General features: G+C 34.4%; 1 protein-coding gene across 1 annotated transcript in view; it reads left to right on the top strand.

Annotated features, from left to right (window-relative positions):
• Positions 1-17,561, top strand: part of Catspere (catsper channel auxiliary subunit epsilon) — a 152,673-nt gene that overhangs the window by 65,447 nt on the left and 69,665 nt on the right. Inside the window, exon 10 of the mRNA XM_078024680.1 lies at positions 10,728-11,208. Within this exon, the coding sequence (XP_077880806.1) occupies positions 10,728-11,208 (481 nt within the window). The remainder of the gene's footprint in view (positions 1-10,727; positions 11,209-17,561) is intronic.

The following is a 17,561-nucleotide window of genomic DNA, read 5'->3' as shown; positions in this document are numbered from 1 at the left end:
TTGTAAATAATGCTGCGGAGAACATGGGAACGCAGATATCTCTGATAAACTGACACACAGACCAATGGAACAAAATAGAAGGCCCCAAGTCCACTCATAGTTAATCTATTTGTAAAAGGAAGCCAAGAACATATACTGGAGAAAAGATAGCCTCTTTATAGGATGTTAATAAAACTGGATACCTTCAGAAGAATGAAATTTTACCTCTTTCATCACATGCAAAAGTGAAAAACGGATTAAAGACTTAAATGTAAAACCCAATAAAATGGGGAAAAGTCCATGACAGTGGTCTGGTCATTAATTTTTTTAAATAAGACCTCAAAAGCACACATACAATGGCAAATATAGACAAATGGGATACATACAACTAAAAAGTTTCTGCACAGCAAAGCAAACAATCAACAGAGTGAAGAGACAACTTACAGAATGGGAGATAATATTTTAAAACTATATATCTAATAAAGGGTTAATATCAAAATATTGAATGAAATCAAACAACTCAATAGGGGGAAAAAAACCCAGTTTTTAAATGGGCAAAAGATCTGAACCAACATTTTTCAAAAGATGTACAAATGCCCAACAGGTACATTAAAAAAAAACTTAAAACTAGTCATCAGAGAAGTACAAATCAAAACCACAATGAGATATCACTTTACTCCAGTTACAATGAATAGTATCAAAAAAGCCAAAGAAATAAGTTTTGATGACAAGGTAGAGGAAAAGAGAACCCTATACACTGTTTTGGGGAATGTAAATTAGCATAGCTATTATGGAAACCAGTATGAAGTTTCCTCAAAAAAATTAAAAATGGAGCTACTATAGCAATTTCCCTAATGGCTATTTTCCCAAAAGAAATGAAATAAGTAACATATTTGCACTCCCATGTTTATCACTGTACTATTCACATGTTTTCTATGGTCTAGATACAGTTTGAGTGTATCCCCTCAAAGTTTCATGTGTTGGAAGTTTGGTCCTGGGTATGGCAATTTGAAGAGGTATAATTTTTAAGAGGTAAGTTCTAATGAGACATCTTTGGGTCATTGGGTGAGCTGCCCTTGGCAGGAATAAGGTAGTCTCCAAGGACCTCTGAGCTCTTGGGAGAACAAGTTGTTATAAAAACCCAAGCCTAACTCCAATAATTCCCTGCTTTTCCATTTGGTGATGTGAACTCTCACTCCTATACATGCTCCCACAGTGATGCAATCTGCCATGATGTGATACATCCGAAAGGGCCTCCACCAGAGCTAAGCCAATACCAGTGCCGTGCTTTTTGAACCTACAGAACTGAGTTAAATAATTCACTCTCTCTAAGTATCTGCTCAAATATTTTGTTATATGATGGAAAATGGACTATAATGGTGTTCATCAACACATAAATGGATAAAAATTACCTAGTGTATATACACAATTGTGTATTCTTCAGACATAAAAAAATAATGAAATCCTAGCATTTACAACAATATAGATGAATCTGGAGGATTTTATGCTAAGTAAAATAAATCAGTCTCAGAAAGACAAATACTGCATGATATCACTCATACGTGGAATGTAAAAGCGTTTATCTTGTAGAAATTGAGAGAAGAATCTGGGTTACCAGAGGCTGAGAGTGGAACTGGGGAGAGGTTGGTCAATAGATACAATGTTACAGTTAGAGAAGAAGAAAAAGTTCAGAGTGACTGTAATTAACAATAATGTATTATACAGTTCAAAATAGCTAGAAGAGAGTATTTTGAATGTTTTCATCACTAAGAAGTGATAAATGTTCAAGATGATGAATATGCTAATGCTAATTAGCATCACACAGAGTGCTAATAGCTATGCATATGTGGGGAAACTGTCCAAGCCTAGATTTGATCATTACACATTATACTTATTTTTACTTGTTATACTTATTATACTTACATTAAAGCATCACAGTTGTACCCCATAAGTATGTATAATTATCATGTCAATCAAAAATAAAGCTTTAAAATTTTCAGATTAAAACCTCAAATCTTCTGAAAAAAGAAATATTATTAAGCCTTTAAAATGAAGGAAATCCTTCTATTTGCAACAATGTGAAAGAAATTAGAGGATATTATTCTAGAAAAATAAGACACAAAAGGAAAAAATACTAGATGAATACACTTATGTGAAAGATCTAAAAATAGGAAGACTCAATTTCATGGTCCCTACAGCATAGAAGTAAAAGAAGAGATAACACTAATTAAAATAAAGATAATAGCTATAATAATATCAAAGTGTATTTTAAAACATGAAATATTACCAGTGATAAAGGTCGTGCCGCAGTCTGGCTGGGCACAATTCAGGAGCCACTTGTCAAAAGAAACTAACTTTATTTTTAGAACTACAAACGCCAAGCAAAACAGCTCCTCAGGAAAAAACCCTCAGAGCCCAACTCCCACCACGCGCTTCCACAAGCCTCTCACCCACACAAGCCTCTCAACCTCCCACAATCCTCCTGCTCTTGAGGCCGATTGGCTGGGTTGCGTGGGCGGAACCAAAGAAGTCCCCCAATGAGTAGCTCCGTGGAGGAGCCAATCAGCTAGATGTTGCTGGGGCCGCTGTGAGCCAGTCATCAGCTGGCAGTCTGAAGGGCAGGGAAACAGCCCAATGAACATCACCGCAGAGGAGCCAATCAGCTAGATGTTGCTGGGGCCGCTGTGAGCCAATCATCAGCCGGCAGCTGGAAGTTTGCTGGCAGCTGGAAGTTTGCTGGGGCCCCTTTGGCTGTGGCTCTCAACAGGTCATTTCCTATTAATAATAGAGTCAATTTATCAAAAGCATAAAATCATCAATATTTATGAACCTAGTATCAGAGCTACAGAATACATTGAGCAAAAAGTAATGAAACATCAAGAAATAGATAAAATCCATAAGTTTAGTTGTATATCTCAATATTTCTTCAATAATTGATAGAAGAAATAGAAAATCAGTAAGTCTGTTGATGAATTAAACACTCTAAACCATCTATGTCAAATTGGTATTTATAGAACACACTGCCCAACAACAGCACAAAATTCTTTTCAAATGAACATGGAACATTTACCCAACATAGGTCATGTTCTGTGCCATAAAACAAATCTTAGTATAAAATTAGTCATTTCATACAAACTACAGTGAACTTAGAAACCACAACAAAAAGATGTCTGTAATATACAAATATTAGGAATTCCAAATATTAGGAAACTAAATAATCTACTTTAAAATGATCTATGAATCAAAGACCAAAATTCAAAAGCAATTAAAAAATATTAACTGAAAGGAAATGGAAACAGAACATATCAAAACTTATGGGATGCAATTAAAGATGTACCAAGAGGGAAATTTATAATGTATTAGAAGGAATGTCTCAATTATTTCCACTTCCACAGTAAGGAACTGGAAAAAGAAGGGCAAGTTGAAGACAATAAAAAGAGTAATGTAAACAATAAAAACCAGTGGATAAATTAATGCTATGGAAAACTGTAATAAAAAAATCAATGAAATAAGAAACTGGTTCTATGAAAAAGTCAATAAAACTAATGATTACTCTTTAGCTAGATTGATAAGGATAAAAAGAGAGAAAACACAAATTATCAATATCATATTTGTAAGCAGTGATATCACTACAAATTCTATTGCTATTAAACAGATGATATATTCTGAACAACTTTTAATAAAAATGTAAAACAATTAATTCAAAACAAATGAAATGAACAAATTTCTTGAATGACATAAATTACTAAATCTTACTCAAAAAGAAAAAAAATAACATGAATAAGCTGTGTCAATTAAAGAAACTGAACTTGTTATTAAAAAAAAAAATTCCCACAAAGAAAACTCTAAGCCAAGGAAATTTCACAGGTGAATCCTACCATATATTTTTAAAATAAATACTACCAGTTCTCAGCAGCCTTTCAGAATACTAAAAAGGAAAAAAAATAATTTCCAACTCATTCTGTGAGGTCAGCACTATGTGATACCAAACCAAAAATAATACATTATAAAAATGTAAAACAGATTCATCTCTCTCATAAACAACAATTAAAAACTTTTAAACAAAATATTAGAAAATCAAATACATTTTATTTATTTATTGGTTATTTTTAGTAAATTCTAAGGTTATGAGAATCTGCATAAGGCCTATGATTGTTGAATAAAGTCTCCACATACCTAAAAAAAAAAAAAAGAAAGAAAGAAAGAAATACATTCAGCAATGTATAAAAAGGAATATATGTCATGACCAAGTAGGGTTTATCCTAGGAATGAAAGGATGATTTAGGATGGAAATTAATCAACCCAATTTACCATATTTGCAGATTAAAAAAGAAAAGCCATATGATCATCTCAATAGATGCACATAGAAACATTTAACAAACTGAACTGATTTTTTTTAAAAAAGCAAATGAGGAATAAAGAGACCTTCCTCAAAGGACATTTATGAAAATCTTATGCTAATATGATACATCAAGGCAAAGTATATTTAGCTCTTGTAGATTTAATGTAATTTTTGCTATGTTTGCCATTTTTGTATTTATTTTCTAGTAATTCCATTAGTTCTTTGTATCTTTCTTTCTTTCCTTGTTTGTTTAAAATAAGGAACAAGGCAAGAATGTCTGCTCGTATTGCTTGTATTCAATATTGTACTAGAGGTTCCAGAAAACACAATAGTTAAGAAAATCAAAGGTGTATCTAGATTGGAAAGGAAAAGGTAAAACTATATTTACAAAATTTTTATTAGTTGTAGAAGACTTAATGGAATCTATTTTTAAAAAACCTACCAGACATCTACAAGAATGGGGTCCTAATTAGAATATTATATATTCCATGCTTGTATAATTGTATCAAAATGGATTCTACTGTCATGTATAACTAAAAAGAACCAATTTAAAAAAAAACCTATCAGTACTAATAAAAGTTTATGTCAACATTACAGGATGTAAGATGCACACTCTAAAAATCAATTATATTTCTATATGAACAATCATAGGTGAAATCTTGCTTAAAAATGCTGAAATACTGCTTAAAAATTGTTGAGATTTTAAAATATAAAATACTATGGAAAAAAGCAACAAAGGATTTTCAAACTTGTACATTAAATAGTACAAAACATTACTGAATTTTTAAAAAGACAAATAAATGGAGTAATATATCATGTTAATGGGAAGAAAGACTTAACACTGATAAGATAAATTATTGAGAAATCCAGAAAAAACACCCATTAAAATCCTAATGGGATTTTTATAGAAATTGGGAATATGATTTGAAAGTTCATATAAGAATTCAAAATAGAAAAAAGTTAAAGTGTTTAGAAATAGGTACCACTAAAAATGTACAAATCTTGGCTAAGATAAAAATAAAATATTATGAAAATAATAAAGAAGACCTAAATAAATGGATAGCTATATCATGTTCATGGGTAGGGCATACAACATTGTAAAATTTTTAATTCTTTCAAATTTATTTATGAATTATGTTACTTTGTGGAACTCAGCAATCTGATTCTAAAATATATATGAGAAAATAAAGAGCTTAGGGTTGGGAAGTATTTTTTCCATCACATAGCAAGGTTTATTTAAAATGTATAATAATTAAGGCATTATAAAATATTTATAGCAGCTTTTTTCATAGTAGTTCCATACCGCACCAAAGTTTGGTGTGTCTTTTCTTTTATTATTTAAACTCCTTTCACGGGTATAAATGATATTTCATTTTTGTCTTAATTGTATTTAACAAAGCCGACTTTACTTGCCTTATTTTTTCAGTGCTAGGGATTAAACCCAGGAATTGCACACTCTGGAAAGCCCTCTGCTACTGAGATACATTCCCAAGCCCTAGATTTCTTTTATATAGTTATTAAAAGGTACATGGTTTACTACTCTTTTACTGTCATCCTGTATGTGCCTTTATATTTAATGCATGTTTCCTTACACATCACATATAGATTTTGCTTTTTTTTTTTTGGTCAGAGTAACAACATCTGCCTTTAAATACTTTTAGTCTACTTAGATTTAATGTAACTGTTGTATGGTTGAGTTTAAGTCTGTTTTGGCATTGGTTTTCTATTAATCCCATTTGGTTTGAGTTCCTTTGTTTCTTCTTTCTCACCTCATTGTGGATGAATCATGCACTTTTTGGTATTTCTATCTTGCCTTCTTGTTATCAAAACTACTTTTTAATGGCTGTATTTGGATGGACAGTAAGCATACTTAATTATTAGAGTCTAATTTCAAACAATATACTACTTCATATCAGTGTAAGACCTTACAAGTATATAAATCCTTTTATACCTTCATCCAAATTTTATCCATAACTATGCTTAAAGTCCCACTATACGTCATTGATATTCTACTTTAAGTAGTCAATTGTCATGAAGACAGGTAGATATAGATATGAACTGATAACAAAATAAAGCATTTTATCTATACCCTGCTGGGTGTGTCTTCTTGTTTTCTGCACATCCAGAGGTCCTCATGGTTCCGTTTTCCTTTACCTTCAAGCTTTAAAATTTCTTAAATTGAAAGTTCTCTCAGCATTGTTTGTTTGCTGTTGCTGTGGGGTTTTGTTTTGTTTTGTTTTGTTTTGTTTTGTTTTTCTGAGACAAGGTCTTACCCAAGCTGGTTTTGAACTCCTGGGTTCAAGCATTCCTTGTGCCTCTGCCTCCCAAGTCCTGGGACTACAGATGTGCACCATCTACCCAAATTCCATTTGTCTGTATAAAGGTGGTTTTCACTCTCATTTTTTAATATAAAATGATAGGATCATAGGTGATTTTTGGGGGGTTTTTTGTTTGTTTTTAAAGCAACTTGTAAAAATGTCATTCTATTATTTTATGGCCTCTATCAATTTTTGGTAAGAAACCAGTTTTTATTTGTATCATTTTTCTCAAGTATATGATGTTTCTTTTTCCATCTAGCTGTTTTTATGATTACTCTCTTTCTTTGGTGTGAAGCTGCTTCATGATGATCCTCGAATATGCTTTCATTTTTATTTATCCTATTTAACATTCTATTGAGCTTTCAAATTTCATTGATTTTGGGATGTCCTTGACCATTAGCATTTCAAGTCTTTTTACACCTCATCCTCTTTTTCCTCTCCTAAGATTTCCAAAACACATTTGTGGGGCCATTTCATATTATTCCACAGATCTCAGACAACCTGTTAATTATTTACTATTTTTTTAAGTTTTGGTTTCATACACAGGCTATTTGTTAATCTTTCTTTGAGTTCACTGCTCTTTTCCTATACTTCTTCCAGTTTTCTCTTAAATTCATATGATAATTTTTTATTCCTGATATTTTTTATTTCAAAATTTTACTTTTTAAATTTTTGGTTGATTGTTTGCTCTCATTTTCAAATCTTGACTGAAATGCTCCAAGTCTTCTCTCATGTTGCCCATCTTTTCTGTTAGATCCTTCATCATTTTTGCCATATTTATTTTCTCTTTAGCTGTGCTTGGAATCTTAGCACTGATAAGATTCCAGATATCTCTTCATGGTTTATAACTGAACCACCAACTTTCTAAGCCCTGAGACAATTATCTGTACTTTATATGCTAACTTGTAGGTTTTTTGCTTCCTGGATAATTATTGTTCCTTTCTAATCTGCTTCTGTTTGTCATGCATTGTGGAGATATTCTCATTCTTCTTTCTTTCCTCCCTCCCTCCTTCTCTAATCTTGGCAAGGATATATGCTAGGTGAAGGCCAGTCACCTCTCAGAGGGAGAGTTACTCTCAGCTTATCCCAATCCCAGCCATAGAGCTGAGCATCCAGATGAAGATAGGTTCCTCTCAACTTTCATGTCTTGCTGCCTGCCTGCTCCCTACCTGCAGAGAGAGTCACTGCCCTGTATTTGGGTGAGGTCATGAATGCCTCGGGAGGATCTCTCAGCTCCCCTACCTTTTCTGATGTCCTTGGAAAGAGTGTCTGAATGAAAACTCACTCCATGACTGAGGCTCCTTGGCATTCTCATCTATCATGTGTTTAGCATGTTCCCATTCCTCTACCAAGAATGGGAATAGCCCTGGGCATGGTGGCACATGCCTGTAATCCCAGCAGCTTGGGAGGCTGAGGCAGGAGGACTGCAAGTTCAAAGCCAGCCTTAGCAACAGTGAGATGCTAAGCAACTTAGTGAGAACCTGTCTCTAAGTAAAATACAAAATAAGGCTGGGGATGTGGTTCAGTGGTGGAGTGCCCCTGAATTCAATCCCCAGTTTGAAAAAAAAAAAAAAAGAGTAAGAATGACAATGGCTCTTTTCTATGAAACACTCATTATTTTGGCTCTATTTCCTCTTTTAAGGGGTTTCATACACTCATTTCCAAAAACATACTCTATACTTTAAAAGGAATGTTCATTTAGTAAAGTGATATTTTAACCCAAATTATCTTTTCCTTTGATCCCCAGATTGACATCTGCCTAGATTTTGTTTCAGTACAGGCTATTACATTAAAGTAATATACTTCATGTACTTTAATTAAAATTAGGCAGACAAGAGATGCTCAAAAGACTCCTTTGGGTTGTCATAAACAAAGAGATTACATTTTAAATAGAAATCCCTAAGAATTAGAGGTAGATGGGGTGACGAGACAGGGACCTTGGTTCTGTGGTGAAATGAGGTCCAACAAATTTCAGATTCTGAATGCCCTTTCCTTCTTACTGCCTGTGTCCATAAAAGGATAGTACTTGAAAGAACGAACAAGGCTTATCATCGGAGCAAATGCCAGTTTATTGAGGAACAGCTCTGCATATTTATAGAGCCAGAGGTGGTTTGACAGTTGGCATGGGGTGCTTTTTGATTGGAGGGTAAGGATCAGGTGGCCAGCAGTGCTAGTCTGATTGGTGGGTAGGATCAGGTGAGCCAGCAGGGCTCTGATTGGTGGGTAAGGATCATGTGAGCCAGCAGGGCTCTAACTGGTGGGTAAGGATCATGTGAGCCAGCAGGGCTCACCATTGGACGGCTCTTCTTGGGGGATGGGGAAGTTAGTCTTTGGAGCCGGGGTGACTCCCAACAGTACTGAATAGTCTAAGGTTTTAATTTCTCCCTTCTATCTGATATCCAAGGAATCTAGAATTCAAAAATTGAGGTGTTCTTATATTTTGACTTAAATAAACATCAAGGTCAAAGGGGCCCTCCTAGCCAGATGATGCACTAAAGATTGTGTATTAAAGAATGAAAAGGAAATTGGGAGGGTTTCAAGATGGCAGAATAGAGAAGGTGACTTTTCTGGTTGCTCTGTGGCATGAAACCAAGAAAGCAGACAGGCAGCTTCTCTGCAAGGTGGGTGAACAAAAAACGGCAGGGGATGGGGCTGTACTGAAATTTAATACTGGACAAAGCAGACTGGGGACTCAGGAGATTGGATATAATAAAATAAAGAAGAAACCCCAGCACCACACCACTGCCATGGCCAGAGCAGTCCCTTCATGAGCAAAGTGGAAGGATAAGGGAATTAAAGGAACCTGTATTTTTAGGAGGAATGAGGCATATTTGGTTACAGAGTGTTTAGAGATCAAAGGCACTGCCCAACAAACTGAAGGTCACACAAGTCACATTGTACAATATCCTTGTATGGGAAAGAAGCCACATATCTCACAACAGCATGCAGAGGACAGAGGCGGAAAAAAATTTTCATCTCTAGCAATTAGAGAAACCCAAATTAAAACTACACTGAGATTTCATCTCACTCTAGTCAGAATGGCAAATATTAAGAACCCAATTAACAATAAATGTTAGAAAAGATATGAGGAAGAAAAGTATACTCATACATTGTTGGTGGGACTGCAAATTGGTGCAACCACTCTGGAAAGCAGTATGCAGTTTCCTTGGAAAACTTGGAATGGAACCACCATTTGACCTTGTTATCCCACTCCTCAGCATGTACCCAAAGGACTTAAAATCATAATAGCCAAGCTATGGAGTCAACCTAGTTGCCCTTCAAACAGATGAATGGATAGAGAAAATATATAATGGAATATTACTCAGCTGTTAAGAAGAATGAAATTATGGCATTTGCCAGTAAATTGAAGGATCTGGAGAATATGCTAAGTGAAATAAGACAATCCCCAAAAAACAAAAGGCCAAATGTTCTCTCTGATATATGGATGCTAACACACATGGAGGGAGGATAGAAGAAATGATGGGAGGGGAGAGGGGATGGGAACAGGAAAGACAGTAGAATGAATCGGACTTATATTTCCTATTTTTCATATATATTACCAGTGAAATTCCACATAATGTACAACCACAAGAATGGGAAGTTATATTTCCTGTATGTATAATATGTCAATATATATTCTACTGTCCTATATAACAAAAGAACAAATAAAAATTAAAAGAAAAACTAGTTAAAAAGGAATTTATGCTTATTAATTGGATAGAAACAGCATATGGAAGAATAAATCTAATGGACAAGTTTTTATGATTATATGTAATGTGATATATTTTTATTAAATAAAATGTGATACATTTTAATTTAATATACTTCTCTGCCTGAATTATTGTTACAAAATATACTAAAACAAAATTGAGCTTGGTAATTACTACCTTTCACTTTGTCAATTTATGTTTTGGTGCTGGGGATTGAACCCATGTTTTCATGCATGCTAAGTACCCTCTCTACGACTGAGCTATACCCTCAGCCCCCTACCTTTTATTTTTAAATGTAGTAAACTAGAACAAAGGAATTGTTAGACTTATCCCTAAAACTGAAGATTTTTCTAATCGTTTTCAATTTTATTTTCACAGACTAAAGGGAAAAAAAGCGATATAGCGATCTGGACAAAAAATGAAATTTACCTTGGATATTCTCCAGATAGATATATGAAACTGACAACTACTACAGACCTGAAAGCTCTTTTAAATCTCCCACCAACCAGTACTCTGACAATACACAATCTTGAATATACAGGGCACCCTCTGGAAATTGCCGTGTTTGTAAATTACTGCAGCACAACATGCACTGCCAATAAGAAGATTTACTTAGTGATGTATAATGAAGATTCAAAAGAGTGGGTGTACCAAGACTTTATGTTAGATGTTCCCATTGACACTTTTTTAATTCCACGTTTTCTATTTTCAGCAATGCCAAATTTAATACTATGGGATAAATATAGTATATACTATTATTATCAAAATTTCACCAGTGCCGGAATGATAGAAACAAATGCAGGGGTTAAAAACCTATCAACATTATCAAATGACAGCATTATTCATGATATTTTTTTAGGTAAGTTATTCTCAATTCTTTCTGAAATTATTCTAGATTTTATTACAAACATCTTCCTTATGAAGATGTGGCAATTTTAAATGTTCCTGTATGATGTACTTTGGATGGCAAATGGTGCACTTTTTACCATCTAAAAATGAATAGACTTTAAATTCAACGGTTGTTGATGATGTGTTCACATAGCAGAACGGCAAACTCAGGTTCTTTCTTTCAGAGTTTCATTTTGGTCCATCAGAAGATACTAACTAAGCAATTTATATTAGGCATTGTCCGTGTGGGAGGTACCATTGTGCTGCCTTAATTGCCTGGGATCCTTTAAGACAATACCACAAAGGAGGTTGTGTAAAACAATAGAAATGTATTGTTTCATAGTTCTGGAGGCTGGAAGTCAGAAATCAAGGCTCAAGCTGCCCCATGCCCTCTGAATCCTATAGGGGAATCTTTCTTTGCCTCTTCCTAGTTTCTGGTCCTTGCTGGTCCTTGTCTTGAAACTGTCATTCCAATCTCTGCCTTGTCATCATAGAGCCCTCTCCCTACTTGTCTCTGTCCTCATATGGATTAGGGGCCTGCCCTACTTTAGTGAGACTTTATCTTTACCATCTCTCTAATGATCCTATTTCCAAGTAAGATCACATTCTGAAGTGGTCCTAGAGGTTAGAACATAGTTCAACCCATAAACAAGCATAGTTGATTTAGGTGGACCTGAATTCAAATCCATGAACAAGTCATTTAAGTCATTTAACCTATCTAAGCGGCAGTTTCCTAATCCATCATATATGGGACTTTTGTGTTTAGATAGAGGATTGTACAAATATGCCTTGAGAAATACTGCCAGACTTCAATTAATAGTATCCATGATTTTACTTGTCCAAGGTGGAAATGAAAATACCACCTTAATTTGTACTCTTTCTTGACCCCATGTTACTCTTCAACTGGCTAATTTTCTGTTTCCCTTTTCTTTAAAAAGTATTGCCTAGTTTCATTTTTTTCTCTTTCCTCTCATTCCCTCTTGAATCTGCTCTGATCAAACGGTTCCTAGAAACTGTTCTACCCAAGTTTTTTAAAATTAATTAATTTATTTATTTTACAGTAGAATGCATTTTGACATATTGTACACAAATGGAGCACAACTTCTCATTCCTCTGGTTGTACATGGTTCAGAGTCACTCCGCTAGTGTAATCATACATGTAAATAGGGTAATCATGTCTGTCTCTACTGTCCTTCCCATCCCCACAACCCTACCCCTCCATTGACTCCCCTCTACACAAACCAAATTTCCTCCATTCTTCCCTATTCCCTTGCCCCACTGTGGATCAGCATCCATTTATCAGAGAAAACATTTGGCTTTTGGTTTGGGGGTATTGGCTCACTTCACATAGCATGATATTCTCTAGTTCCATTCATTTACCTGTGCAGGCCACAATTTCATTCTTCTTTAAAGCTTATTAATATTTCATTGTGTATAGGTACCACATTTTCTTTACCCATACCTCTGTTGAAGGGCATCTAGGTTGTTTCCATAGTTAGATATTGTGAATTGAGCTGCTATAAATACTAATGTGGCTGCGTCACTGTAGTATGCTGATTTTAAGTCCTTTGGGTATAAACCTAAGAGTGGGACAGCTGGGTCAAATGGTGGATTCATTTTTGAGGAATCTCCATACTGCTTTCCAAAGTGGTTACACCAATTTGCAGCCCCACCAGCAATGTTTGAGTGTACCTTTTTCCCCATATCCTTACCAAAACTTATTATTACTTGTATTCTTGATAATTGCCATTCTGACTGGAGTGAGATGAAATCTTAGAGTAGTTTTGATTTGCATTTCTCAAATTACGAGAGATGATGAACATTTTTTCATGTTTGTGGATTGGTTGTATTTCTGGTTCTGCAAAGTGTCTGTTCAGTTCCTTAGCCCATTTATTAATTGGTTTTTTGGTTTTGGTTTTGGTTTTTTTGTGGTTTTTTTTTAAATGTTAAGTTTTTTTTTAGTTCTTTACAGATCCCGGAGATTAGTACTCTATCTGAGGTGCATATGGTAAAGATTTTTTTCCCATTCTGTAGGCTCTCTCACAATGTTATTGATTGTTTCCTTTATTGAGAAGAAGCTTTTTAGTTTGAATCCATCCCATTTGTTGATTCTTGATTTTATTTTTTGTGCTTTAAGAATCTTGTTCAGGAATTCGGGTCCTAAGCCAACATGATGAAGATTTGGGCCTACTTTTTCTTCTATTAGGTGCAGGGTCTCTGTTCTAATGTCTAAGTCTTTGATCCACTTTGATTGATTTTCATTCAGAATGAGAGATAGATGTTCAATTTCATTCTACATATGGATTTCCAGTTTTTCCAGCAGCATTTATTGAAGAGGATACATATTCTCTAATGTATGTTTTTGGCACCTTTGTCTAGTATTAGATAACCATATTTATGTGGGTTTGTCTCTGTGTCTTTTACTCTGTACCATTGGTCTACATGTCTATTTGGTACCAATACCATGCCATTTTTGTTACTATTGCTTTGTAATATAGTTTAAGGTCTGGTTTTGTGATGCCTCCTGCTTTACTCTTCTTGCTAAGGACTGCCTTGACTATTCTGGGTCTCTTATTTTTCCAAATGAATTTTATGATTGCTTTTTCTAGCTCTATGAAGAATGTCATTGGGATTTTTATAGGAATTGAATTAAATCCATAGAACAGTTTTGGTAGTAAGGCCATTTTGACTGTATTAATTCTGCCTATCCAAGAGCATGGGAGATCTTTCCATTTTCTGAGGTCTTCTTTAATTTCTTTATTTAGTGTTCTGTAGTTTTCGTTGTAGAGGTCTTCCACCTCTTTTGTTAGATTGATTCCCAAGTATTTTATTTATTTTTTTTAGGCTATTGTGAATGGGTGTTTTTTCTAATTTCTCTTGCAGTGGATTCATTGCTTATATATAGAAATGCATTTGGTTTATGGGTATTAATTTTATATCCTGCTACTTTGTTAAGTTCATTTATGAGTTCTAGAAATTTTCTGGTGGATTTTTTTGGATCTTCTAAATATAGAATCATGTCATCAGCAAATAATGATAGTTTGAATTCTCCTCTTCCTATGTATATTCTTTTAATTTTTTTTGTCTGTTTGCTCTGGCTAGAGTTTCAAGGACTATGTTGAATAGAAGTGGTGAAAGAGGACACCCCTGTCTTGTTCTAGTTTTTAAAGAGAATGCTTTTAATTTTTCCTCCATTTAGAATAGTATAGACCTTGGGCTTATCATAGAGATAGTAGAACTAGAGATAGCTTTTACAATGTTTGGGTATGTTTCTACTATCTCTAGTTTTTCTAGTGTTTTGAACATGAAGAGGTGCTGTATTTAATCAAATGCTTTCTTAGCATTTATTGACATAATCATATGATTCTTGTCTTTAAGTCTATTGATGTGATGAATTACATTTATTGATTTCCATATGTTGACCCAATCTTGCATCCCATTTGATCTGAAGTTTTCTTTCTTTGATATATCTGTCTGGTTTTGGAATCAGGGTGAATCTAGCCTCATCGAATGAGTTTGATAGGGTTCCCTCCTTTTCTGTTTCATGGAATAATTTGAGGAGTATTGGTATTAATTTTTCTTTAAAGGTCTTATAGAACTCAGCTGAGAATATATCTGGTCCCAGACTTTTCTTGGTTGGTAATTTTTGACAGTGTCTTCTATTTCCTTGCTTGAATTGATCTGTTTAAATTGTGTATGTCCTCCTGATTCAGTTTAGGTAGATCATATGCCTCTGGAAATTTGACTGTGTCTTCAAGATTTTCTATTTTATTGGAGTATAAATTTTCAAAATAGTTTCTAATTATCTTCTGTATTTCAATAGTGTCTGCTATGATATTTCTTTTTCATCACAAATTTTAGTAATTTGAGTTTTCTCTCTCCTTTTCATTAGGGTGGTTAAGGGCTTATCAATTTTATTTATTTTTTTCAAAGAACCAGCTTTTTATTTTGTCAATTTTTTAATTGTTTCTTTTGTTTCAATTTTATTGATTTCAGCCCTGATTTTAATTATTTCCTGTCTTCTACTACTTTTGGTATTGGTTTGTTCTAGAACTTTGAGATGTAATATCAGTTCACTTATTTGTTGCCTTTTTATTCTTTTAATTAACAAGCTCAATGCAGTGAACTTTCCTCTTAACATAGTCTTCATACTGTCCCAGAGATTTTGATATGTTGTATCAGAGTTCTCATTTACCTCTAAGAATTTTTTTTATCTCCTTCCTGATATCTTCTGTTATCCATGCATTATTCACTAATGTATTGTTTAGTATCCAGGTGTTGGAGTAGTTTCTTTTATTTCTTTTCTTTTATTTTTTATTTTATCATTAATTTCTAATTTCATTCCATTATGGTCAGAAAGAATGCAAGGTAGTATCTCTATTTTTTTATATTTGCTAAGACTTGCTTTTTGGTGTAACATATGGTCTATTTTAGAGAAAGATCCATGTGCTGCTGAGAAAAAGGTATATTCACTTGTTAATGGATAAAATATTCTTTATATGTCTGTTAAGTTATTGGTTGTATTATTGAGTTATATGGTTTCTTTGTTTAGTTTTTGTTTGGAAGATCTGTCCAGTAGTGAGAGAAGTATGTTAAAGTCACCCAGTGTTATTGTGTGGTGGTCCATTTGATTCTTGAAATTAAGAAGGATTTGTTTGATATACATAGATTCTCCATTGTTTGGGGTATAGATGTTTATGATTCTTATGTCTTGTTGATGTACGATTCCCTTAAGCAGTATGAAATGACTATCTTTGGTTTGAATTCCACTTTATCTGATATGAGGATGGAAACTCCTGCTTGTTTCTGCAGTCCATGTGAGTGGTATGTTTTTTCCCAACCTTTCACCTTCAGTCTGTGGATGTATTTTCCTATGAGATGAGTCTCTTGAAGGCAGCATATTGTTCGATCTTTTTTTAAAAGCCAATCTGCCAGTCTATGTCTTTTAATTGATACGAGTTTAGGCCATTAACATTCAGGGTTATTACTCAAATATGGTTTGTATTCACAGTTATTTTGATTTATTTTTGGTTTTTAATTTGACTTTCTCTTTTGATTGGATTTTCCTCTAATTGCAGATTTTCATTATTGTTTTTCATTTCCTCCTTATGGAATATTTTGCTGAGAATGTTCTGTAGTATAGGCTTGCTAGTGGTAAATTGGCTTTTTGTTATTATTGTTGTTTGTTTCTTTGTTTTAGATATTCAATTTTTAGTTTGTAGTTGGACACAATACCTTTATTTATTTATTTATTTATTTATTTTTATGTGGTGCTGAGGATTGAATCCAGGGCCTTGCACGTGCTAGGAGAGCACTATACCACTGAGCCACAACCCCAGCCCATGGTTATTTGTTTTAACTTTTGTTTATCCTGGAAGGTTTTTATTTCATCATCAAATCTGAAGCTTAATTTTGCTGGATGTAACATTCTTGGTTGGCATTCATTTTATTTCAGTGTTTGGTATATATTGTTCCAGGATCTCCTAGCTTTGAGGGTGTGGATTGAGAAAACTGCTAAAATTCGAATATATGTAATCTGAAACTTTTTTCTTGTGGCTTTTAAAATTCTATCCTTATTCTGTATGCTAGGCATTTTCATTATTATGTGCCTTGGTTTGGATCTGTTGTAGTTTTGTACATTTGGTGTCCTATAAGCCTCTCGTTTGAGAAATTTTCTGATATTATTTCATTGAAGAGATTGTGCATTCCTTTGGTTTGTATTTTTATGCCTTCCTCTAACCCATTAATTTTTAGATTTGGTCTTTTCATGTTATCCCATAATCCTTGAGCCGGCAGATGGAAGTTTGCTGGGGCCCCTTTGGCTGTGGCTCTCAACACCTCCCCCTCTCTGTTTAAACAACAAGCATGTGGCTTAGGGACCGTGCCTGCTTTAGGTTGTCCAATACTACATATGGTCCTTACCCGTCTTCGGATGAGCTGACCTCAGGGCATCAGCCTCCTGTCTTAGGTTGGTACCATTGTAATTGGATCTTACCCGTCATTGACTACCAGTCCAGTATACAGCCACACCTGTGGAGAGGTACCAGGGGGGGGGTGAGGTTCTTTGCCTCACCTCTGTTGGCCCCCAAATTTTAGCTGAACGATCATGACAAGCAGAAGGGAGGAAGATATACCAAGCTAATTGACGGCTCCTTTTGGGAAAATTGTACCACCGATGACATCATCAGCAAAAATACCCCAACACTACCACAAGTCGCTGCACCAACAGATAGTTCACAATACATACAAGTGACACATAGTTTAGGCAAGTTCTGTAAACGGTCAGTGATGGCTATTGCAGAAACTGTAGATTAGTTTTATCTT

The sequence above is a fragment of the Ictidomys tridecemlineatus genome, chromosome 10, assembly GCF_052094955.1.
Source record: "Ictidomys tridecemlineatus isolate mIctTri1 chromosome 10, mIctTri1.hap1, whole genome shotgun sequence".
NCBI classification, from domain to species: Eukaryota; Metazoa; Chordata; class Mammalia; order Rodentia; family Sciuridae; genus Ictidomys; species Ictidomys tridecemlineatus.
The sequence above is the reverse complement of the archived record's forward strand: the minus strand, read 5'-3'. Positions and strand labels throughout refer to the sequence as shown.